Here is a 27,079-nt window from a genome sequence, read left to right as displayed (position 1 = left end):
GTAGTATCCCACTGTGTTTCTATACTGTATCATCTTTATCCATTCATCTATTGACAGCCATTTATATTGCTAATAGAGTTTTTGTCTTTTCTGGATATTTGCCTGGGAGTGGGGTGGTTGGATCATAATCTACTGCTCATTCTTGTATGTCTCTTTACAATATTGCCAATTCCAACCTGCCTTTTCTTTTTCTTCTCTAGAAAACTCACTGCGTGCCCTGGTTACTTGGTTGACAATGAGTGCCAAATCTGCGATCAGCAAGGAAATTTTTGCACCTCTTGATGAAAGGATGTTGGGAGCTGTCCAGGTCAAGAGGAGGACAAAGAAAAAGATTCCTTTCTTGGCAACTGGAGGTCAAGGCGAATATTTAACTTACATCTGCCTGTCAGGTAATAAAAATGATATGAATATTATTAAAGATGTCTTCTGTTTTGCAGCAGTTAATTTTAGTATCCAGGAGGGTTACAGTTCACGGCTTGAAATGGCTGCCTTCCACTCTTTGCCTGTCTGTTGTCTTCCTTGATCCTTGGAGACTCATGGCATCTTGACTTTTGAGGTTGCCTTATATGCAGAGGTAATGAAGTGCAGTTTTAATGTGTTTTCCATTTCATTAAGAGCATCTGTTTGTCCATACTTTCCCTTCGCTAGGGCCTTGACATAAAGTGGGCTATCCTCTTGAGATTTTTGTTTTAGAACGCCTCCTTGTATTTGGATAATTATTACTACTAGCAGCCTGAGTTTCACGGACTTTTTTTTTTTTTTTTCTCAACAGTTGCCAAAAATCAGTAATAGTTGGTCTCAAGATAAATATCGACACCGTATGGAATGTGAGAAAGTAGCTTCAGCTCATAAATCACAGCTTTGCCTGACAGCTGTTCCTTGTCAGGAAGAGGCATCTGTTCCATTAAGCTTAGAATTTTGTGTGATTATTATTATTTTTTTCCTCTTTCTGTTTGTGATTGTAGGAGATCTGTGGAACTTACTGTGGATTCATCCCAAGTTTTTTTGAGATAAAATTTGGATAAGTTTTCTATGGAGCTCTGGGTGATGCTAATCTGAGGACCTAGAACATTTGTAATGTTTCTGATATTTCTTGTAACTGGGCAGTGGAAAAATTAGGCTTGCCTTTATTCATTTTTTTTTTTTCCCCTAAGTTTCTCCAGTTGTGGCTTGGGAATAAAACTTTATTTTTGGACCCATTTTTAGCTTTTCTCTTTTTTTTTTTTTTTAAGAATTAAGCCTTTGCTCATTTCCTTATCAGAACTTACTTCAGGGTAGCGATAGCTTTTTTCCAGAAAGAAAATGTAAAGATAACAGTGCCTTAGTTTAAAATGAAATGGAAACAGAGAGCTGTTTGGTAAGAATGCCTTCTCAGTGGTTAGAATGAGAATTGACCCTGAAATACTGGTCTTTCTTTAACCCCAGTAGTGATTAGGTTAATAAAATTGGTGATGGGTTGGAAGATATTTGCATTCCTTTAATGTGCTGGGCAGTGCTTGCTACGCAATAGGGACTCAAGACTTCAGTAGCCTCTCCTAATACCTTCCTAGTATTTTGTAAGTGAGGTTCAGGTCTTAGAAGTATTTTCACATCTTTAAATTTCAGTTCTGGAGTTTTTGCTTGTAGTGATAGTGACTAGAAGGCATTAAATTAAATTTTGTTTTGTTTTTGGGCTGAGCTGAACATGGGATGAGCATGGATGCACAGTGATTCTAATTTTCTTGAGCTCAATTCTCTCACCATTCCCTTGAGATTTCTTGAAGACAGGTAGGTGCAGAAAAGGTGGATGAAAAAAGGGCATTTTTGTTTTTGGCCTCACCCAGGTGGCATGTGGGATCCTAGTTCCCTGACCACAGATTGTACCTGTGCCCCCTGCTTTGGAAGTATGGAGTCTTAACCACTGGACCACGAGGGAAGTCTGAAGAGGATGGTTTTGTTTACCTTTAAGGCACATGCTATTGTCAGCCTATTGCTGATCATGAAGTTGATAATGTTACCTGGGTCCGCTAACATTCTCCTCTCAGTGAAAGACTTTGACCATTTGCCATAGGGAATAGTAACTGGGGACTTACTGGGTAACTGCATTTCCTTTATAAATTACCAGGACCTTCAGGTTGAAAGTCTGAAACTATGAGACTAGCTTTTCTGTGACATTCTAATGTAGGAGAGTCTTGAGTTCTGAAAGTCTTCATCCTTTTCATGGATTTGAATTTTGAAAGGATTGGTTGACAAAGCAGATCTGACATTGAAGCAGCTGGTTTAATGGAAACTGGGGCAGGAGAAGACCAGGCAACTTTGACAACCACGGTTTTTTTTGCAGTTTGAATTTGCTTATAATTGAGAAAGAAACAGCCACCTTTAGTTTCTATCTTATGCAAAGCATAGAGGCCTATCAATACATTTCTGATAAAGCATTGTTTTAATTAACAAGTAATTAATTATGCAAATTTTATTAAGGAATTTTTATATACTGAGCACTCATGGTGGGTTTAGTTAGGAGAAAAGCTCATGACACTTACGTTGTTCAGTGGGGAAGGAGCAGTAGTCGTTAATATTTTACTCACCAAAATAAACATAATTATTAACTGTGAAAAGGTTAAAGAGGAAAAATATAATGATTTGAAAGCATGTGTTAGGAGGATTTGGATTGTTTGAGAGAACCCAGAACTGCAGGAAAAGTAGGGCTCCTTGGTTCTGAAAATAGGTGGTGTGGGTGTGGGGGGCATTCCAGGCAGAGGGAAGGGCGGCTTCTTTGAAAGGTGAGCTGGATTCTGAGTCCCGCCTTATCTCCTGTTCAGTCCTGTTTAGTCTTTGTATCTCAGCTTACCTAGGAGACTGCAGTGGAAGCAGGGCCCTGGACTGACAGCTGTTCCTTCCTGCTATCAGAGCGAACCCCCTATGCTTTCTGGGAGTCCAAGCCCTTCAGCCCTTGTGGTTTGGTTGATGAAAACCAGCTCTCCATGTTGAACAGGCAAAATTTGTCCAAATTAAGGCAATGTCTGCAAATTATTTTTAACCACATTTCATACTGCATAAAGAGTTATATTCTTTTTATAAAGAGAAGACTATCAAAGCTTTCAAAGCTTGCCAATGTACGCATGTCAGCATGGCTGTTTTATATACTGAATGTCTTTTACTAATGCTTTTCTGTATTTGAATTTTTTCTGTGTTTGGCCGTCTGAGCAGGAAAGGCCTGTGATCAGGAGACGACTTATTTTTCAGAGTGGGTTGTATCCTCTAGGGGAATCCAAAATGGTGCTGAATCAGGGGAAATAAACTCTTTCTTGAGTTATGTTATAATTGTGTAAGTTGGACGCAACTGAAGCGACTTAGCATGCATGCACACAAGGAGAGAAATAACCTCTCCAGTTCATTCATGGAGCTTTGGGATAGAATTTGAGTGTTTCTCATTGGACTTCTTGACTGACTTCTTGGATTGTATGCAGATACTTACTACTGAGATGCCTCTACGATTAACTTTCTAAAATATTGGTTTCCACTTTTTCTTTTCAGTAACGGCTGAAATTTAAAAAACTGAGAATACCAAGTGTTAGCAAACATGTAGAGTAATTTGAGCTCTCATTTTTGCTAGTGGAAACGTAAAAATGATAGAACTGCTTTGGTAAACAATTTGACAGGTTGTTTATAAAGTTGAACTTGCATACGTATGACTCAACAAATCTATTCCTAGGCATTTACCCAAGGGAAATCAAAACATGTCCATATAAAGACATGTAGATAGAAGTTCATAACAGTTTTATTTATTATTTATAATAACCAAAAATCAGAACTCAGATGTCCACCTATATGTGAGTGAATAAGCAAATTATTTTATAACTATGCAGTAGAATACTAACTGGTGATAAAAATGAACCATCAATACATGTAGCAACATAGAGGAATCTCAGAAACCTTGTATTGGGTGAAGAAGAAAAAACAGAAATGACCACATGCTATATGATTCTATTTATATTAAATTTTAGAATGGATACAACTTAAGCTATAGTGACAGGAAGCCCATTGGTGTTGCCAGGTGGTAGAACTGAACTGAACTGAAATATATCTGAAAAAATTGATTCTCAAAAATATCTTACAGAGTCACTAGTGGGATGATCATAAGAATTATTTAACTGTCTTATCTCAGTCTGCGCCAGAAGAGGGGTAGCAACTACCCTCTCCTTTATAGGTACGAGAAGTTATCCTAGATGGTCTTTTGAGCCCTCGGACAGAAGCAGCTGTGTATCACTGCAAACCTGTGCTTCCATCTATCTGATCTGTGTGTTAGTGTGTTCCCAGTTCCTGTAGCACTGGGAACATTGCCAAGTATAAACACAATAGATGCTTAAATTGAAGCATTGATGGTTCATTTTATTGCTGGTTAGTATTCTATTGCATAGTTATAAAATAATTTTTTATTCACTTGCATATAGGCAGACATCTGAGTTCTGACCTTTTGTTATTATAAATAATAAATAAAATTGTTCAGTTCAGTTGCTCAGTTGTGTCTGACTCTTTGCAATCCCATGAATCACAGCATGCCAGGCCTCCCTGTCCATCACCATCTCCCGGAGTTCACTCAGACTCATGTCCATCGAGTCCGTGATGCATCCAGCCATCTCATCCTCTGTGGTCCCGTTCTCCTCCTGCCCCCAATCCCTCCCAGCATCAGAGTCTTTTCCAATGAGTCAACTCTTTGCATCAGGTGGCCAAAGTACTGGAGTTTCAGCTTTAGCATCATTCCTTCCAAAGAAATTCCAGGGCTGATCTTCAGAATGGATTGGTTGGATCTCCTTGCAGTCCAAGGGACTCTCAAGAGTGTTCTCCAACACCACAGTTCAAAAGCATCAATTCTTCGGTGCTCAGCCTTCTTCACAGTCCAACTCTCACATCCATACATGACCACTGGAAAAACCATAGCCTTGACTAGACGGACCTTTGTTGGCAAAGTAATGTCTCTGCTTTTGAATATACTATCTAGGTTGGTCATAACTTTCCTTCCAAGGAGTAAGCGTCTTTTAATTTCATGGCTGCAATCACCATTGGCAGTGATTTTGGAGCCCCCCAAAATAAAGTCTGACACTGTTTCCACTGTTTCCCCATCTATTTGCCATGAAGTGATGGGACCAGATGCCATGATCTTCGTTTTCTGAATGTTCAGCTTTATGCTAACTTTTTTGCTCTCGTCTTTCACTTTCATCAAGAGGCTTTTTAGCTCCTCTTCACTTTCTGCCATAAGGGTGCTGTCATCTGTATATCTGAGGTTATTGATACTTCTCCCAGCACTCTTGATTCCAGCTTGTGTTTCTTCCAGCCCAGCGTTTCTCATGATGTACTCTGCATAGAAGTTAAATAAGCAGGGTGACAATATACAGCCTTGATGTATTCCTTTTCCTATTTGGAACTAGTCTGTTGTTCCATGTCCAGTTCTAACTGTTGCTTCCTGACCTGCATACAGATTTGTCAAGAGGCAGGTCATGTGGTCTGGTATTCCCATCTCTCTCAGAATTTTCCACAGTTTATTGTGATCCTCACAGTCAAAGGCTTTGGCATAGTCAATAAAGCAGAAATAGATGGTTTTCTGGAACTCTCTTGCTTTTTTGATGATCCAGCGGATGTTGGCAATTTGATCTCTGGTTCCTCTGCCTTTTCTAAAACCAGCTTGAACATCAGGGAGTTCATGGTTCACATATTGCTGAAGCCTGGCTTGGAGAATTTTGAGCATTACTTTACTAGCATGTGAGATGAGTGCAATTGTGCGGTAGTTTGAGCATTCTTGTTATGAACCTCTATGTACATGTCTTTATGTGAACATATGTTTCTATTTCACTGTCTTGAGGGATTATTCTCTGGGTTGTCTTACTGGTATACTTGACATAACAGTGTGCTTTTGGTACTCAGTTCTATCTAAAGAAAACATCTTAGTCTCTTTCTTCTTGGTTGGCCATCGTCAAAGCTCTAAATTTTGCTGGGATTCAATTCAGTTGACAAGTTCAAAACTTTAAATGCATAGCTTACTAAATACCTCATGACAATGTGGACTTTATAACTTGGAACTGTGGGCTCATTCAAATTGTGAAGTAAGCTTTGCTTACAACTATTTCTATAGTCAGTTGCCCACTCCATGATATTTGGGTCTACAAGACTAAACTAGAAACTTGCTGAGAAGTTAATATCAATTTACTATTAGAGGCTAATTACCTACTGAACATTCCATAATTTCATGTTTAAAATCGATTTTCCTGATCTGTTTTAATTCAGTATGCATAATGTATAATGTTACCCTTCATATCTCTAAATGGATAAACATGTTTCCTTGCCTGCTGCTCATTATCTCCATAGAAGGAGCATGAAGAAACTTTAATTTGTGATTAATACATTCTCCTACATATTGTGTTAAAACTGAGAATCTTAATCTTTTCAAAATGATTTTAGATTTGTAGAGAGCAAAATTTTCTTATTAAAAAGAGTCCTGAATGATCTTTGATGAAATTATTTATGTAAAATAGATCCCATGGAAGGTAATGATGTGGGTTAGCACTGGTCTTGGCAATAATATTCTTAATCTCCATGGCTACCAGTCCTAGGTGTTTCTTAGAGTAACCTCTAGAACTTTAAAGATGCCCTGGTTCCACTTCAGTTCAGTTCAGTCACTCAGTCATGTCCAATTCTTTGCAACTGCATGAATTGCAGCACGCCAGGCCTCCCTGTCCATCACCAACTCCCTGAGTCCACCCAAATCCATGTCTGTTGAGTCGGTGATGCCATCCGACCATCTCATCCTCTGTCGTCCCCTTTTCCTCCTGCCTTTAATCTTTCCCAGCATGAGGGTCTTTTCCAATGAGTCAGCTCTTCGCATCAGGTGGCCAAAGTATTAGAGTTTCATCTTTAGCATCAGTGCTTCCAATGAACACTCAGGACTAATCTCATTTAGGATGGATTGGTTGGATCTCCTTGCAGTCCAAGGGACTCTCACGAGTGTTCTCCAACACCACAGTTCAAAAGCATCAATTCTTCAGCGCTCAGCTTTCTTTATAGTCCAACTCTCACATCCATACATGACCACTGGAAAAACCATAGCCTTGACTAGATGGACCTTTGTGACAAAATAATGTCTCTGCTTTTGAATATACTGTCTAGGTTGGTCATAACTTTCCTTCCAAGGAGTAAGCGTCTTTTAATTTCATGGCTGCAGTCACCATCTGCAGTGATTTTTGGAGCCCAGAAAAATAAAGTCTGACACTGTTCCCACTGTTTCCCCATCTATTTTCCATGAAGTAATGGGACTGGATGCCATGATCTTCGTTTTCTGAATGTTGAGCTTTAAGCCAACTTTTTCACTCTCCTCTTTCACTTTCATCAAGAGGCTAAGGTTCCACTTAGGCCCTACTAAATACAGCATGAAAGGTAGCAGGGAAACTTACCTGAAAGGGTTATGCGTGAGATACTGAAGCTAAAAGTTGAGAAACTGCACTGTCTTGGGGAATTCTCTGGGTTGTCTTATTGGTATACCTGACATAATAGGATGTTTTTGGTACTCAGTTCTATCTAAAGAATACATATTGGTCTCTTTCTTCTTGGTTGGCCATCATCAAAGTTTTGAACTTTGTTGGGACTTAATTCATTTCACAAGTTCAAAGCTTCCTTTGGGCTCTGAGGGTCTAGGGTTCTGAACCCTCTTGAAAATTTTAATAGCAAATTTCATTCCTCATTCATATATATCACATAGGGATAAATTCAATTTGTTTATAATCCAAATGGATACGCAAAACAATTATGAGAATTTGAGAACATTCTTTATAGTTTGCTATTGGAATTAATTTAACCAAAAGTAATTGTCAGAGACCTGGCATAAGAAAGAAATTCTTTTTATCTACTTTCTAAACTCAGACTAGATCTTGTCTCAAGATCTATAGGTATTAGAGAAAAGAAAAGGAAAAATACAAGACAGGTGAACTTTGACCTTGATAGAAATGATCTATTCAGGAGTGGTGAGCTCACTTTCCAAGAGTTTTTATCCAGGAAAAATGAAGAAATCTACATTGAACTCAGAGATGGACAAAGCTATTAACAATGAAAGAAGAAATACAAGACCACTATAATAATGAAATATATTGGTTATTCTTTACTATAAAAGTAGTAAATATTGAAAATATCTTTCAGATATTATATAGGTGAAAATAAAAATCATCCTGTCTCTGTTTTGTTGTCTTGTTTTAATTGCAGTTAATCCTCAAAATGTCCCTACCTTGCTTAGGTGGTGTATATTTCTTTTCCCAGATGAAGGCACCAGTGTTCTTCAGAGATGTCCCAGGTTACCACTTTTGAAGTGACTGAAATCCACTCACTCCTTGTCACCCCAGTGGCTGTGCTGGAACTACCACAGCACTTCACCATTTTTTTCCAGGAGGAGGTGTGGTGTAGAGTGAACCACGTTTTAAAGAGCAGATTTCTCCCCAACTCTTCAAAATTCATAAAGACATTGAACCGTTTTGATCTCTACTGTATCTACAGTTTTGACCTGTACTGTGTCTTCTATTTCATTTCTGAGGTTTTTGAGTAATAGACTTTCCTCCATTTGAGATATACATCAGGGTGAGGCTTTTATCTCTTAATTATAGAGATTGGGCACGTAAATCCAGCCCTAAAACTGTAAGTAGCTCTGGAAGACAGTGCAATAAAAAGCAAAGTTATTTCCAGTGTCTTGATTATATGAATCTTTCCACATCCTTTTTTATTTAGAAAAATATAATATCTTCTGTTATACTTCACATTGAGAATTTGGCCCTTTTGTGATATGTGTGGAGACAAATTGGATTAAAACATTTGCAAGGATGATATCCTTGGTGGTGGTGGTGGTGGTTGTTCGGTTGCCCAGTCATGTCTGACTCTTTGCCACACCATGGACGGCAGCACCCAGGCCTCCCTGTCCCTCACCATCTCCTAGAGTTTGCCCATGTTCATTGCATCCTTAATGCTGTCTAGCCTTCTCATCCTCTGATGCTGTCTTCTCTTTCTGCACTTGATCTTCCCCAGCATCAGGGACTTTTCCAATGAGTCATCTGTTTGCATCAGATGACCAAAATACTAGAGCTTCAGCATAAGTCTTTCCAGTGAATATTCAGGGTTGATCTCCTTTCAGATTGACTGGTTTGATCTCCTTGCTGTCCAAGGCACTTTCAGGAATCTTCTCCAGCATCCACAGTTCAAAGACATCAATTCTTGGGCATTTTGCCTTCTTTATGGTCCGGCTCTCACAACTGTATGTGACCACTGGTTGGTTACAGGAACTTAAAAGAGAGGGTTTTCTTCTGAAACATCTTCTGGCTGAGTAAATGTTGCCACCTGGTGTCATTTGTAAATAACCTTCAGTGTAGCACCTACCGTGACTCCATCGCATGCTTCAGTGCTCAGTACAGTTAGGGAAGCACCAGCTCCTCTTTAATTTAGGAGCAGTAATAATACTAATGGTAGTAATAGTATTTATTGAGTAGGAACTCAATAAATTGACCAATATATTGGGCATGGTTCTATGCCCTTACATATATTAACTTATTTAATGCTTCTAACAATGTTATGAGGTAGATAACAGTACCATCTTCATTTTGTAGATGAGGACACAGCCTCCGGAAGTCAATTGGCTGGCCCACAGTCATGGGTTTGTGAGTTACAGATCAGAGATTTAAACCCAGGTGGTTTGATTCTAGGCCTATATTCCCTTAGACACTGTGCTCCTCTCTCTGTCTGTCTCTTAGGCATAAGAGTCGTATGAGAGAGATCTTCCCAAACCAAGTATCTTCTCTCACTCTCCCTCACCCGGCCCTAGAGATAGCCACGTTTTGGGATTACTCTACTTTTCTACCAGTTTAGGGTTTGGTTGGTTTCGGCTGGACGGTGACAGTCCTCTACACTAGTAGCTGGGCTGTTAAGGAAACCCCGCAATAGAGTGAGAGTGTCAGAGGATGTATTTGAGTCTTACAGAAGATTCCCCTGGGAAGTTCTGAGAGGCTCCTCACAAGAGCACCACCATGTATGAACTTTTCTTCATTTATGCAATGAAACAAGTAGATGCCTTTAAGTGTTTTTTAGAGTTTCCTCGATGGTTCTAGATCCCTTCCTGTGAAAAGCAGTGGTAATAATCATTTGTCCTTTCTAAAGCCTTATGAATAAGGAGAGTCCAAAAATGGAGAACAAACCACTTACCAGGTGTTATCTCACTTAATCCTCACAATAGCCTTGTGACGTGGCTTTTGTTGTAGTTTCTACTTTACAGGAACTAGCCAGGGTGTAGAGTGGTTGAGACACTGCCCAGGGGCTGGCAGCTAGATGGTGATAAGGCTGAGACTCAAATCTGGGTCCCTTTCCTTTCCATCTGTGCACATTAAAGAAAAAAAAAAAACTTTAGGACAGGCCTGGAACCAAGAAACCGAACTCTCCCTTTCCTTAATAACAATGTGACAACATTCCTTGCACAAAGCGCTTTAGTCTCCAAGGATTGGGAGGATGTGCTGTCGACCACTTCAGCTTTTCTAGTGGTTTAGCACGCCAACAGAATTTTCTTTTTCCATTCTCTCATGTACGTGTCCCAATACTAAAACCAGATGGAAACAAGGGAAAACTGTTTAACAGAGGCCAGTGCCAAAGCATTTCCTTTAAAAAGGAAACTCCATCTGTGCACTCTCCCACCACACAGCCCATGGTAAAGAACAGGGATTTCACAGCTGACTCACTTGTGTTCGTTTTGATTAGTTTTGACTAATTGCAAAGGTAGAGCAAGCGGTGGTTCCGGCGATTGCAAACTAAGGCAGTACTCCTCCTGGAACGCGGCTGGCAAGGCGCTGGGAACCTGGCCTACGTCCGAAACAGCAGCTGAGCAGCAGGCAGGGTTTTAATTCCTGCAGGTGCGTTCTTCAGTGGCCGTGATTTTTACCCCTTTTAGATGTTAGTGCTCTTCGCTGTTGTGTTGTGCATTAAGGGTCATCAGGGTTTCATTCGTCAGTAAGTTGTAGTCAAAGGCTCTTGCATCCACCTCATTTCCCCATACTTCCTGCCTTCTCCCAGCTTAACTGTGCAGAACACGGGCGTAGGCGCAAGACTGCTTCAGGGTAAAATACTGGCTCTACTAGGTCTTTTAAGTCTTTGAGCCTCAGTTTTCTCATCTATAAAATGGAAATAATATTTTCATATCCCCAGTTAGCTGAACTTTTTGTGTGTGTGTGTGTGTGTGTGTATATAAGGCCTGATTCCTAGAAGGTGCTCAGTTTTATGAGGAATGTTATTACCTTGTCATTCAGTAGGGCATTCAACTTGTCCTTGCCAGACAGGCATAATCCATCTGCAGTTTTTAGAAAACATGTTAGCATATGTCTGATAGGCTTCTGTGACCCTTTGTGTCATGTGGGACACAAATCACACGAAAACCCAGATTTGTTGTGGGATTTTCTTGCTTCTCCTTCCACACGTTTCCCCTTTCCCTCTCAACTTCACTTTCCCCTCCCCTCTGTGTCCCACCCTGCCAGGGATCTCAAGGTCTTTCTGACTCCCAATTTCTAAACTTAGCTTCTCTTCATTCTTGGTTCCAGATTATCCCCACCCCAAACTGGGATACTAGGGGACATCTTTCTGCCCTTCCGTTTCTGAGAGTTTGAAGTCATTCACTCTGATCTCATGAGTATTTGTGCATTGTTGGGTCTATTGGATGCTGAAGTCCTTGTGTTGAGGCCCCTTCATCCCGTTTTGTAGGCAGAGAGGACTGGCTTAGTTGTGGCGTTCCTGTTCCTGAAATGGGAGATGTTATTTTCCTGCACCTATCTTCACTGGATCAAAAGAAAAATGGAAGCAAAATAAAACAAAGCATTCTCCGGGGTCAATCAAGTGCACTGTTAAGCAAATAGCAGTTGTGGGAGAGGCTGGTGCAAACGCCTGTGGACCCAGCTTTGCAGCCCAGATCAGGTTCTTGTTTGCCCAGCTCTTTCCTGTTACCCTTCCTTTAGAGAGAGAGAGAAGATGAATAGGGTGATATTCCCATGCCAGTTATAGTCATGCCCAACCACAAGAAGAATTTTCCAAAAGAAGCTATAAATGACCACAAGGACAGTGAGGGTTACCTAAGATCAGATGACCAGTTAATTACTGTGCACTGGGCTTAGCTCACATTTCTCTCTGGCCTCTCGTATCATCTCCATGATAGTGCTAACATCGCTAAGTGGTGTTTGTCAATTTGCTTTCTGTTCACCGACTGCTAGCCCCTGGAGGGCGGGATCTGTGTGTACACACCCTCTCCCTTTGTGGAACAGAGGAAGTATCAGGGAGGAATCAGGCAAAGTCCCTCTGCTGCTGAGATTGCTGGTTTGGGCTCACTTCCTGGGTTGGAGCTCTGGGCCGTGAGCTGGACTGTTTCCTGTCTTCTTCTTTTTTTTTTTTTTTAAACTTGCTGTTATTCACACTAAGATGTTGCTGGGTGGTCTTCGAATTCCCTTGGAATTCATCATGTTACTGAGCAGGAGTTTTTATTCTCCTAATGGCCCAGTTGCCCAGAAGAAAATGTATCTGATTCCTTTGCCCTTGAAGAATCACCAAAAATGAGCAATTTCTAAACGCTTCCATTGTAACCTACAGTGGGTTGCTGTTACCTCACATTTTCGGAAGAGATCTGAATGTTTTTCCTGAAGAAAGAGTTCATATTACAGGAGAATAAATGATTATTTAATGAGCACTGAATATATCAAAACTTTCCCTGAATGTTCTTTTCTCTCTGTAATCATTTTTAGTTCCATATTTCCTCAAAGCCAGCTTTCAAGGGGAAAATGGAGACTCCATTTTTATTAAAAATCTCCCTGAGACTGTTCATACTATGTTCCTCCCCCCTTCACATACCATTTTAACACAGATTATTTTTACCCACCACATGTGGCTCATATGTAGTTTAGGGTGTAGACCTCATGCCCAGCTACATTTTAATGTTTGTATCGTTTAACAAATTATACTGCACTGAGAAGCAAGTGGATTCAAGATGACAAGAGTGTATCCAAGCCTGATTCCTGGAGATTGAAGTTTTTATTCTCATAAGAGGAAGCAATAGAATTGAGTTATCCTCAGATTTTCTGGCTAATATGAGTCAACAGCAGTTACAGAAGTTTTTTCTTTGGTTAGAATCCTTTCCACCTTGTGAATCAAAAACTGTTTTTGATTCATGAATTTTTAACTGTATTTCTTCCTATAAATGTAAATGTGTTCTTTATCAAAAAACATAAAGTGCCACCAGAAAAAAGGAAAAAATGGGAAAAATCATGTAAAAATTGTGACTTTGACTGTTTCGTTTTCACATTTTTTTAATACCCTCCGGCTTTTATAATATTCTAGGTAAAAGTTTGCCTTTTTCTCATTTATATGGTAACAATTTTTAATATTTTACCATCTTTATAAGCTTCATTTTAATGGATTTTTGGGTGCCATAGAGTAGTTAACCATCCGTTGCTAGATATTTTGTTTTTTAAATTTTCACAATGAGAAATAAGGAACTTAGTTTGGCCTTAAAAGAAAAATACCCATCTTCGAGATGAGGAAATTGAGGCACACACAGATAACTTATGAGAGGAAATCTCCACACTGCTTCTGAATGGTGGAGGCTACTGGAATCTCAGTGCTCTGTGGGCCAAAATGAGCTTATCCCAAAACCCATGTTTGCCAGGACTCTCTAAAAATAAAACATCCTATGACTTTGTGTGCTTAACAGCTGGTTAATCATCTCCATGATATGTAACACAGTTCTAGATCAAGTTCTCGTTGACGTACATAAGATGCCTGCTCCCTTTAGGTGGTGGTGGTGGTGGTGGTTTAGTCGCTAAGTCGTGTCCAACTCTTGCGACCCCGCGGACTATAGCCTGCCAGGCTCCTCTGTCCATAGGATTCTCCAGGCAAGAATACTGGAGTGGGTTGCTCCCTTTAGAGTTAAGACATTATGTGATTTTTCATGTGCATTTGCAGGTATGTGTGTGCTCACTGGTCTAACACACACACACACACACACACACACACACACACACACATAAACACACATACATCTATGTTTGGAGAGAAAGAGAGAAGGTATGTGTCTTACCTAGAGTCAGCCCTCATGTTCCTTCAAAGAGATAGCTTTCTTGCCTGATCTTTTTGGTCTGCTTCATGTACTAATTCATTTGACATCTTCTATATTGTTGTTAGATGAGGGATGGGGAAGTGATAAATGTCAGCCAAACATATGATGCTTTCTTTCCGAGGTCAGTGCATTTCCTTAATGATTCACGCCTGACATTTTATTAGGTTCAGCATTTGACTCTACGGAGCAAATAGGGTGAGGGAAACTAGCATCTTAGAAATTTTCTTTTAGAACTCTAGAATTTTATAGCTAGGAGAATCCTTAGTCATTCTCAATACAGCCCCAACATTTATATGAAAAAATGAGGCCCAGTGGTGTTGGATGGCTTGGCTAATGTCACTGAACCACTGCAATCCAGCAAAAGAAGGAAGAAAGCGTGCCCAGATCTTCTTACCAGATTTGTTTTTGACCTTGACCTTGGGAGTGACTCTGGGGTTAGATGAGACAGAGATGAAATTCGTAGCTAAACTGAACTAGAAAATATATCTCCTTGCCATTCCTTTTCACATCAGTATGCAGGGGCAATTTGTACCACTCACTCTTGGAAAGAGCTTGTCAGGTGCCAATCAAGGAAGTTGCTCTGTCCCTTCTAGGGTCTGGGTATTTTAAAAAACTGGGCATGGATTACCTGTAATGACCAAGTGTGTAGGCTTATCTCAGTTCTCTCTCACTTTGTCCTGGGCTTGGGGACCCGTAAAGTGGAGAGTGCTCAGTGAGAGTATTTTTGAGGTGAAAAGCCAAGATGTCAATTGTCTCCAAATGTGATGCACTACCTGATCCATTGGGTTAAGAGAAGAAAATGTTAGGATTTCTATTTAAAATGTAATTGTTTTCTAATTTATATCTTTCCATATGCTTTGTAATTGCTATAATTTAGGGCTGTAGTTCAAGCCTGCAATTTACAAGTATGGCTATATTGGCAGTTAATACTCATAATTTTTATCGAGGGGATGCATAGTCAAAAACGGTTGGAGAGGCCCAGCTAGAGCTGTAGTGGTTGGAAGCTTTTGCTACAATAATAACAACTTCTGGCTGGTGAACCATAATCTACTGTTGTAAAATTTCTGGCTTCAGAGGTAGTTGCCCAAAGCAGTGAGCATGGAGTTGCCCTTTGAAATCAGTCTAAGCCCCATTCACCCACTCGAAGTGATTCCATGGCTTTTCAGAAGGTAAGAGCCAGCTGCTGTGCCAGCTAAGTGTCCTAACACAGGTGAGGGTCTTAGCACAGTGTGTGGCTCTTGGTAGTTGCAGATGATGGCTCTCCTTTTGGAACCCGAAATCTCTCTGAGAAGTTACATGTTTTGGTTCTAACCGTAGGTGTGGTTTGCGTGGCTCTAAACAGCTGTGGCTTTGCTTTTCATACAGTGTCATCAGGTCTGACCTGGTTGATTTAGTTCGGAAGCTTCTTTTCCTTTTGTCCTATTTAAAAAAGGGAAGCCTGTGTTTCCTTTCTGGACCTGACGTGTATGGATTCATCCAGGGGAGCCTCATTCTTTGCCAATAGGGCAGTGTCCTTGGTTCCCATATGAGCAGTTCTGTTGGTTAGTGTGTTTCCTCTTTCATACATAATTATTTTTCTTTATTTGTCACTTGTTACACCTCATTGGCTGAGCTGTAGAGACCATTCATTTACTTAGAACATGGTTATGTCACCGTTCTTTGGGAAAGACATTTTTTGAACTTAAATTCAAATACTAAGTTTCCAAAAGGTGTTCAGATGTATCATACCTTACCTAATGGCAAACAGAAGTCAGAATATTCCCTTTTCTACAGGATTTGGGACTTTTAAAAGTATCACTTTTGTTTCCAGAAATAGTATAAGTCTGAGTTGGAGTTTGACTTTCTGTGTGTTTTTCAAGACGGTCTTTACCACCACCATCCCCCCATTCCCCTTTCTCTCTCGCGTCTCACTTCAGGGGTTCTGTTCACCTCTTCTTAGTTACTAATATTCTTTGCCTCCCAGACCCTCCTTTTGTAACCCATCACTGTGGACCACTGTTGCCTCACTCTGAAATCACTCTGCCCCCTCACCCATACTGTTAAAAAGACAATTCCTCAGAGTGGCTGATCTGACATGTTCGGAGAGAAATAATATAAATTACGAAAACCTTTACAGACTGATATGTGGTCTGAATACCTTCCCTGAGGGCATTTGTATTTGCAAAACATGGCAGCCCCTCTAAGACTACTGGTGACAGTGATGGTAGAGCATTTATTGAACAACTACTATCGCACATGTTATACCTTCTCAGAGAATTATATCTGGGGTTGATATACACACAATAAACACTTGTGTTTATTATTAAAACATTTTAATAATAAATGTGTTAATAATTATTATTTAATAATAAGCATTATTCCATAATGCTTATTTCCTTGTTTTAGAAACATTCATTCATTTGTTCAACATTAATACTTAAGGACTCCTGCTTGGAACCTTTTGAATGATGACAGTTTTTACCTTGAATTTTAGAGGACAGCCTGTTAAATGGACTTTGATTTCATTTAATTTGGCTGCTCTTGGTTTTTTGCATATTTAACCAAGTATTACAGGACAAAAAAATGTAACTTGATACTAAGACTTACATCACTCATATTCATAAATTGACTTCCTAACCAAGGGCACTTACAATTATAGATGCCTCCTTCAGTTTCAAAAAGTGTGTTTGTGGTATTGTTTTTTCTTTCTAAATCACTGTTAGCCAGTCTTCCAGATAAAATTCTCTGGCTTTGAGACTATGATATGATAGAGGTTTCGTTGCCAAGATTTTTCTACATAATATTTCAAACTCTCTTCCTTCCAAAATCTGACTTTATTTTGAGCTACAGTACAGTTCTGTGAATGTTGAGGTCAGAAGAAGAAAGAAATCTTCCCCATAAAATGAGCTTTTTGAATCTGGACCAGGGATACCTCACCGGTCACAAGAAAGTGGGGGAGAATTTTGCAGGAATGAGTTTACATTTCCCTGTGACCAGTTTAATTTTGACCAAGAGGCAAGAATAGGATGGTGGTACTCAAAGTCTTTTAAGGATACAGCACTTGGCATTATACAATGTAGTTAGTATCATAAATACGTTGGTCTGTGCAGTATTGAAAACAAGATTTGGATTGGAATGATTTACTTAGACTTAGGAGTTGGCAACTCTAATTTTAGCCTAACCACATTGAGTCCAATTAGAACTTTCAAGTTTTACTTTGATGAGAGGTGCCCTGGAGAACATCATTTCCCTAAGTGTCTAATAGGTCTTATAAAGATAAGAGCTGCCTTGTGTATGTTGGCAAGTCAGATACACTGTGAAAAGTTCCAGAAGCCCTCCTGATTTGAGGCTTTTTGTCACACATAGTGTAACAAGTGGGGAAAGCCTGGGGCCCAGAAATGGCTAATCAAGTGATGGTTCTGTGTGCATAATCTGTTTCATCCATTTCTAGGATCCAGGTAACCAGAAGTAACCCTGTGTAAAGACAAAAATTTTGGAGACAGAAAAAAATATGGATTTGAATCTTGGCTCTATGACACATTGGTTGTATAACCTGTGTAACCTAGAGAGAATTAGCTTGGCCTGGTTAAGCCTTGTTCCCACTTATATAAAATAGTGGTTAAAAATAGCTATCTTGGTGGACTATTATGAGAATTGAAAAATTTGTTTGAGATATATAAACCACCTTGCTTGGCCTCAGACTATAATAAACGCTTAATAAATGTTAATTTCTTCATCATCCTCATCTGACATTTTAAAGCGTTCTTCTATTGGTGACCAGAAATAAGAGTCACTGGTCATCTGGCAGAGAATGAACTAGAAAAGGCAAGAAAGCAGCAGCTGGTGACTTCGCACATGTCTCCAGCAGGAATGGAAATTTTGTGGAGAGGCCAAAGAGGGTTTTTTGTCCAAGGAATTTGACACACCTTAGGAGCTTGATCACAAGTTTTGTTACTGTCATACTGACGTGTATAAAAGTATCCATTCTGAAGATAGAAATTATGTCTTTTCTGAAGAGCAAATAAGTGAAAAGTTTCAGTTTAAAGTGAAGAGGTAGGATGATACCATCATTAAATACGCTGAAAGATTTGGTGTAGTGAAAGCATAGGAGGGCTCAGGCACTGCTCTGTGTGAAGCTCAGCCGTATCCCATTCAAACAGGATGCTCCAGACCTGTGTGAACCACCGACCTCAACTAGGTAGTGGGAATACTTATACCTTGTGGGCTTGCTGTGGAAATTATGTTCACCTGCCAAGAGGCTGGCACAGCAGAAACCTCAGTAAATGCTGTTCGACAGCAGACTAAGCATAGTGTCTGTGTGTCTGTCTGTGTATCTGTGTGTCTGTACGCACACGCTGAATCGTGAAAAATACAGCTCCCTCCTCAGAGAGCTTAAGAGCCCTGAGGATACCCTGGATGCTTAAACAGCAGTACATTCAAGGGAAGAACACAGTGGGACTCACCCTGACTGCCTTATGGCTATGCCGCCTGTTGACACCAAGTGGCCCTGGCATTAGCATGAGTGCTGCCCTGTCAAGAGTGGAGTTTCAGTATCTTGCTTAGAAGATATAGTCAATCTGTGTGTTACAAGAACAAAGCATACAGACACCAGCTTGGTCGTTTAGCATGAGGTTTTTTTTTTTTAAGCTGATATACTGTCAATTTTAATTTTCTTCTTCTTAAGATGTCATTGTTTGGGTGGAGAGCCTTAAACCCCCACAGGCAGCAGGCAGTCTTCACAAGTCTGTACGCAGCTATGGCTTTAAGCTGGGCAGCCAGTCCCCAAAGAACTTGGCTTCCCTGCAGTTTGATAACAGGCTTTCAGGATGGGAAAGAAACCTCTGAAAGCCAATTTCTGGTTTATCATTCTGTTTTCTCCTTGCTCATTTTAATGCATACTAATGCCATTCATTTGGGTTTTCTTCTGTCATTAAAAGCTTTAGAAGCCAAAGCCTGCCTCTGAGGACTTAGTCTGTCCCTGATGAGAGATCATTTCCTCCATCCTGGTAGGCAGTGGCAAGCCCTCTTCTCTGGATGGGCAGGCCTCTGGAACTTGGTCCTAACTCCTTACTGCGGGCTTATTCTTTTCTGTGCAGCTCCAGTCTATTCAAAGGCGACTCCCCTCCTGCCCCTTAATTACATTGACCCACATGATCAAACACCTAGTTGGCAATGGTACTTGGCAAATACCTAGTTGGCGATTCATGTTCAATTACTCAGTTGTTTGCCTGTTGGAAATTAAATGCCCTCATATGCTTCTGGATGCACATGGGGGTTGACAGCCAGTAGCTGCACGATGTAGTGAAGAAAAGAACTGGGGCTTTGCAGTGAAGCAGGCTTGAGTGTGAGTCTTAACTGGTGCCTGCTGGGTGATCTTCTACAAGTACCTTCCCCTCTCGGTGCCTCGGTTTCCTCAGCCATAAAGCTGAGTGTTCGTGTGGTTGTAAAGATTAGAGATGGTACGTGTGAAGCACCTGGCATGTTTCCTGGCACACAGTAGGTGTGTTGCATGGCAGCTGCCGCTACTGTGGTCATCGTCTTCTGCTCGTCCACCTGGTTGGTTGGGGCCCCTGGCCCTGGTCACTGTGGAGAACTTGCTGAGGGAAGCAGGGCCAGATCCTGGAAGCCCTGTAGCCTGAGAACTGCTGTGTCTTGAGGAGCAGCCTCACTGCCTCCCCACAGCCACTGACTGCCCCCCACCATAGGCCTGATGCCCAGGTTATTGCCACTGAGGGCTATGACTCCGTCTCACTTTGCCGTTTGGACTGAATGTCTGACTGGTGCTGCTGGTGAGAGTTCCGTGCTTTCAGTTCACCCTGCAGATGTGTCCCAAGTGGCTGGGGTACCTACCTTCCAACCTCTTTGTCCTGATCAACAGAGGAGGCAGCCAGGACCCCAGAGGTCAGATCTGAAAAGATGTTAAGCCTTAAGCCTTTTCCTTCCCCCTGTGTGGTGAAAATGGAGAAGGTGCAGCTGGAGGGTGGCTGTTGTGGCAGCCAGAGCCGAGGAATTTGAAAGTGTGGCTGTGGAAGGTTTGGCATCAGACAAGGACTCCCATGTCTAGTGGGACAGCAACCCTGGGGGGTTGATTACCTTAACATACATCTGCCAGAATCCCCCTAGTCCTTTGCCCATTTGGAAGGGATTGACTAATTAGACATCTTACTAAGGATGTTAGTCTCCCTTCCTGCCATGTTCAACCTAATTTCTCTAAACCAGTTCGTTGTTGTTATTTAGTAGCTCTGTCATGCCGACTCTTTTGCGACCCTGTGGACTGCAGCCCTGCCAGGTTCCTCTGTCCATGGGATTTCCCAGGCAAAGAATACTGGAGTGGGTTGCCATTTCCTTCTGCAGGGGATCTTCCGGATTCAAGAATCGAATCTGTGTCTCCTGCTTGGCAGACGGATTCTTTACCACTGTGACACCTGGGAAGCCCTCTATAGACCAACAACTGAGCATAAAAGAACTTCCAGATAGAAACAGCAATACAAATAGCTAACGTGAACTGAGCACTTACTATATGCCAGTTACTGGCCTAAACAGCTTATATGCATGATCTACCATATGTATATATATGGATTGTGTGTGTATATATATATATATATGGATTATAATATATGTATGTTTATATATAATCCTCCAAGAGAGGCACGGGTGCTTGTTAAGCCCCTTGATTAGAAGAGGGAAGTAAGTAGCAGGAGGTCCAGTAACTTGCCTAATCCCACAGAGCTATAAATACTGGAGCAGGAATTCCAACCAACTCCTTCTGTCTCCAGAGCCTGAGCACTTAACTTCCATGCTTCCTCCTGAAGCCCCTGCTTTCTGTGTCAGGCTATGTCCCACTCCTCAGAGAATATCCCCCTGTCACCAGAAGCTGAGAGGCAATTATTGATCATTTATTTCAGTATATCTGCAGTACTGCCTTACAGAAACCAACTTTACAGGAAAGATGCCCCACGTTCTCCCCGGTGGTAGACTACCGTGGGACCCAGACAACCCTTGACCTCTCCTCGTCTGCTTCTGCTCATATCTCTTCTGTGGTCATAACTGGGTTGGAGTCACTCACATTCACATCTCAGTGCTCCATGAGGCCTTCACTTAGGGCACTGACTGAGCAAAGGGCATTAGTGAGCAGTGTAGGCGCCATGAAGTTTCCTTACTAGAGTTGGGGAAGGGTATTCCTAATCATGTATTGACAGTGAGTGAGGCAGCCCCTGTTCCCGAGCCCAGGCTGCACGGCCTCATGGGACTTCCCAGAGCCGCCTGGTTATAAAGAGTGTAGGGTTCTGCTTAGAGGACCTTCTTCTCCCCCAGCCCTTATGCAGAGCAATCCAGGGCTTCTTCAAGCTGCTACCTGCTCCGCTTGCTTAATCAAGCCCATTTGAAGACTTGCCCAAACCCATCTTAACCCCAAATGGAGATAAAACAACCAGAGTCATTGTTAGGACCTATCTGCCTTAGATAGCAGTTAGGATTTGAAGTAACTTTATTTTCCTTGTTGTTCGCTGAGTTAAGGAGCTTTGGTAGCCCCCTCCATGCAGGCCAGATATGTAGGTGGGCCTGTTTTCTTTGGAAAAGAACTGGCTACTTTCATGTCGAAGAGCCAGTGACCAGCTTGCTGTCCCCTTTCTTCTTGTGAGTTGTCACCCCTTGCAAGGATGCTCAGCTCACCCTGGGGCCCACTCTCCTTCCAGCCCTCTCTGTGGCCCCACCATCCCACCCAAGAAGAGCAGGTAGTACTTATTACATGCTCCCTGGCTTCATGCCCTTAGCCTTTCTCTGTCTATTCTGAAGATGATATTAACCTCTGCTATGAGTATCAGTGACTCTTAAGCCTTAGGGCTACCCTTTAGCACCAGTTAGCTTTTCGTTCATTTAACATTTATTATATATTGTTAACCTTTTATTATGTATTATCAGCAGACATTCTATATTATCAGCAGTCAGAATTTTAGACATTTAGACAAAGCTGATTCCTTTAGACACAAAGGAGTGCTATCAGAGATGCAGAAGACATTATTCTTATCTTCATGCTGTCAGAAATTTAGTAGAAGTTTAAGCAGGAGCAGATCTGATTCCTTGAAGCATTTTGCATGTGCTCCCAAGTATGTGAAAAACTAAAGTGTGTTTGGGGGGTTTTCTTCACTCTTCGAAGCTTCATGGCGTGGCTTTGGCTTTTGAGCTATGGCTTTGCTCATATCTTTTTTTATTTTGCTCGTTTGATGAAATTTGTTGATAGCATTAAACAAACCAAGAGGGAAATATACCTTTTCTACCTATGCCTAGTGAGATGAGGTACTTATCTGTTTTCTGGTATATTTTGAATGACAATAATTAAAAATCTTTCAACTCATAATTTTCTTCTAATGATAAAGAGAGCCTTAATTGTGGGGTCAGGGTTAAATTTTCATGATTTGAAACGTTAAATGCTGCTTGTAGAGCATGATTAGAGCACAGTTCTGTCACTTCAGAAATTCAGTTTTGTCTAGAATAACTCAAAAAGAGAAATATAAAATAATGCTTGGGAGTAGCCAAGTAAAACCTTCAGATTTGCTTTTTAGTTGTGAAGAAAATTAGAAATGAACCTTATGCAAGCTTAGAAAACATTTGAGAGAAGAAAAGTCTATGGAATAAATAGGTGAATATTATATGAATATAATACATGAAAACTATGCTAACATGTTTTCATTATATTTATGTGTATTTACTAAAATAGGCCACTTGGTCTACAAGCTTAAAATAAGCTTATTCTTCCTCTGAATGGGATTTTCTACTTTTTAAATTTTTTATGGAAAATTATAAATATGCAACAGTAAAGAGAAGAATATGAACCCCATATGCCCATCATCAACATTTAACAGTTAACTCTCCTGGCCAGTCCTATTGCATTTATTTCCCATCCATTTCCCCTTGCTGAACCATTTTTATGTGAATCATCTTATTTCATTCTTAAATATTCCCATATATGTGTGTGTGTGTGTGTGTGTGTGTGTGTATGTATGTATATCTAAAAAACAGCAGCCTTTAAGAACCACAAAGTACCAGTATCACAACTGCAAATTCCTTAATATCATCAAAGATCAAGCTGGTGTTCAGCTTTCCCAGTTGTCCCATATAGATTTATCTCTCATGTATATAAATTCCAATCAAGGGTGAAATTTTGAATGAACTGTAAAAAATAGATTTTTTTTTACCTATCTAATACTTCATGTTTACATCCAACTGTAATTGAGATTCAGATAAGGCCTAAACAGTACAGTTGTCAATCTCTTAATTTCTTAAATTTATATTTACATACAAAAATGTATACAGATTGTGAGTGTACAGTCCAGGGAATTTTCCCAAAGGGAACACTTCTGTATAACCAGCACCCCAATGGGGAGCCCAAATATTACCAGCTCCTCAGAAACTTCCTATGTACCTCCTATCAACCCCTTGTTCCCTACAAGATAACAGAATTTTGATTTCCAGCACCATAGTTTAGATTTGCCTGTCTAAGAACTTAGGATATTCTAGAGTATTACTAGTTAGTGCTTGGTTTCTTCCTCTCAATACTGTTTGTGAGATCAGGTCACCCACCCTTTTGCGTATACCTGTATTTGGGCATTCTCATTACTAAGTACTATTCTACTGTAAAAACTATACCCAGCTCTTCATTCTGTTTTGTGTTTTATTTGTAGTTGAAGTATACTCAATTTACAATGTTGTGTTAGTTTCAGGTGTACAGCAAAATGATCAGTTACATATTTTTCTCAGATTCTTTTCCCTTATCAGTCAGTTCAGTCACTCAGTCATGTCCGACTCTCTGCGGACACGAATCGCAGCACGCCAGGCCTCCCTGTCCATCACCAGCTCCCGGAGTTCACTCAGACTCACATCCATCGAGTCCGTGATGCCATCCAGCCATCTCATCCTCTGTCGTCCCCTTCTCCTCCTGCCCCCAATCCCTCCCAGCATCAGAGTCTTTTCCAATGAGTCAACTATTCACATGAGGTGGCCAAAGTATTGGAGTTTCAGCTTTAGCATCAGTCCGTCCAAAGAACACCCAAGACTGATCTCCTTTAGAATGGACTGGTTGGATCTCCTTGCAGTCCAAGGGACTCTCAAGAGTCTTCTCCAACACCACAGTTCAAAAGCATCAGTTCTTCGGCCCTCAGCTTTCTTCACAGTCCAACTCTCACATCGATACATGACCACTGGAAAAACCATAGCCTTGACTAGACGGACCTTTGTTGGCAAAGTAACGTCTCTGCTTTTTAATATACTATCTAGGTTGGTCATAACTTTCCTTCCAAGGAGTAAGCGTCTTTTAATTTCATGGCTGCAGTCACCATCTGCAGTGATTTTGGAGCCCCCCAAAATAAAGTCTGACACTGTTTCCACTGTTTCCCCATCTATTTGCCATGAAGTGATGGGACCAGATGCCACGTTTTCTGAATGTTGAGCTTTAAGCCAACTTTTTCACTCTCCTCTTTCACTTTTATCAAGAGGCTTGTTACCTCCTCTTCACTTTCTGCCGTAAGGGTGGTGTCATTTGCATATCTGAGGTTATTGATATTTCTCCCGGCAATCTTGATTCCAGCTTGTGCTTCTTCCAGCCCCGCGTTTCTCATGATGTACTCTGCATAGAAGTTAAATAAGCAGGGTGACAATATACAGCCTTGACGTACTCCTTTTCCTATTTGGAACCAGTCTGTTGTTCCATGTCCAGTTCGAACTGTTGCTTCCTGACCTGCATGTAGGTTTCTCAAGAGGCAGGTCAGGTGGTCTGGTATGCCCATCTCTTTCAGAATTTTTCAGTTTATTGTGATCCACAGAGTACAAGGCTTTGGCATAGTCAATAAAGCAGAAATAAATGTTTTTCTGGAACTCTCTTGCTTTTTCGATGATCCAGCACATGTTGGCAATTTGATCTCTTGTTCCTTTGCCTTTTATAAAAGCAGCTTGAACATCTGGAAGTTCATGGTTCATGTATTGCTGAAGCCTGGCTTGGAGAATTTTGAGCATTACTTTACTAGCGTGTGTCAGTTCAATTCAGTTCAGTCGCTCAGTTGTGTCTGACTCTTTGCGACCCCATGAATCGCAGCACGCCAGACCTCCCTGTCCATCACCAACTCCCGGAGTTCACTCAGACTCATAGCGTGTGAGATGAGTGCAATTGTGCGGCAATTTGAGCATTCTTTGGCATTGCCTTTCTTTGGGATTGGAATGAAAACTGACCTTTTCCAATCCTGTGGCCACCGCTGAGTTTTCCGGTTCTACACGGTCCGTCACAGCCGGCACGCTTCCCTTTTCCCTTATAGGTTATTGCAAAATATTCAGTATACTTCCCTGTGCTACACAGTAGGTACTTATAGTACGCATGTGTTAATCCCCAACTCCTATTCCTCCTCCCCTCCAAACCAATGATCATGAGAGGCGAGTACAAATGCAGAATGTTTGAAATGCATTTCATTATGTTTTTGATCCATGCTTGGGCTTTTTCCAGGTTTTTGGCTATTACAAATAGTGCTCCTTTGAACATGTTCTTGTCTTTTGGTGACTCTGCACCTATGTATTCATGTTAGATATTTACCAGGAATATGATGGCTATATAGAAGAGTATGTACTTCTTCAGCTTCGGTATATCTGCCAAACACATTTCTAAGAGATGTTCTAGTACCATTTTACACTCTGAACAGCAGTGTATAAAGTGCAGGCCCTCTACATATGGGGTCATTATTAATTATACATACTAGGCATGTAAGGTTACTAACTGACTTTTTGCAATTGAAAATTTACAGGTGTAAAAAAGACATTTCTTCTAGTTCCTAGATACAAAACTTATCAACACATTATGGTTTTTAGCAATCTGAAATTTTAAGGAAATGGATTTTGACCACACTAATGGCCAAACTCATTCATTCTCCATCTGAGGAATATTTCCCATGTATAGAGTATCCAAGTCTTTGTTTATAACCATCTTCTCTGGGTGTATCTCTCTCACTGCGATGAAAATAGAAAATTGTTTGCCTTGATTCCTTTGGGAAGAACTTGTAGAAGTCTGGTGACTCTCTGTCTTTTATTTTCAAGCTCAGCTACTGCGTAACCCAGGTAGCCCCTTTTCATCTTTCCAGTTGTCTACTTCACTCTTCTGTGGAATCCTTTTTAGTTTCTGCATTTCTCTGAAACCAGGAAGATTAAAGAAAACTTTTAAACTTGAGAAGAGAGAATCACTACTCAGTTTAGAGAAAAGCCTACCTTCTGGCCCATGTATTTTATATTTGTATTGATACTTTTACATAAAAGATACTAGATGTCAAAATAATGGCATCATATGGTGAGGTATCCAGCAGGATGTAACCAGCTTTTGCCTGTAGCTAAAATGTGTTTCCTCCAGTGCTTACTCTGTGCCCTTCTCTTTTGAATTTAGTTCTCATTCATATGGATTCATGCCTTTCCCCCCAGAACTACTTTTAGCTCTTTCTTCATCTGTCCGTTTGCTGTGTCTGCATTCCCCTTCCCCACTGATGTCATCAGCCTGGACACTGGGCATCAAGTCTTGCACCAAGGTAGTAAGAAGAAGGTAGGATCAACTTTAGCATGCCCGCTAGGTCTTGCAGTCCGCTTCATGTTATGGAGCCAGTTGCTGTAACATGGCAAAGATCCATCTCCTTTAGCACTTAGGAGCCTGTGTGATATCGTGGAGTAATTTATAACCAGTCACATTCATGCTTGTTATGTGTGACAGAATCAATAACGCTGTGCTCTTTTTTTTTTGTTTCATTGCACTCAGAGACAGGGGTTTCTCTTTTCCTCTGTCACCGTCTATTAGTTTTTGAAAGTCTTGCTAGGAAAAAACTGTACACCTGATTGGTCCTCTGGTTAATCAGGGAGAGCCCCTGCCAAGGTGGCAGCAAAGGAGGAAGAAGGGCTGTTAGGAATCATTGAAGATGCTGTCTAGGTGCACGTGGGCAGAAGGCA

General features: G+C 40.9%; 1 protein-coding gene across 3 annotated transcripts in view; it reads left to right on the top strand.

The window, feature by feature from the left end:
• The first annotated feature begins 235 nt into the window (after nucleotides 1-235).
• Nucleotides 236-27,079, top strand: part of STXBP6 (syntaxin binding protein 6) — a 190,172-nt gene continuing 163,328 nt past the window's right edge. For all 3 annotated transcript variants that reach the window (XM_068991464.1, XM_068991463.1, XM_068991462.1), the window contains exon 1: nucleotides 236-389. In XM_068991464.1, the coding sequence (XP_068847565.1) occupies nucleotides 236-389 (154 nt within the window). The remainder of the gene's footprint in view (nucleotides 390-27,079) is intronic.

This window comes from Capricornis sumatraensis, chromosome 19, assembly GCF_032405125.1.
Source record: "Capricornis sumatraensis isolate serow.1 chromosome 19, serow.2, whole genome shotgun sequence".
Taxonomy (NCBI): Eukaryota; Metazoa; Chordata; class Mammalia; order Artiodactyla; family Bovidae; genus Capricornis; species Capricornis sumatraensis.
This window is presented reverse-complemented; position numbering and strand designations above follow the sequence as displayed.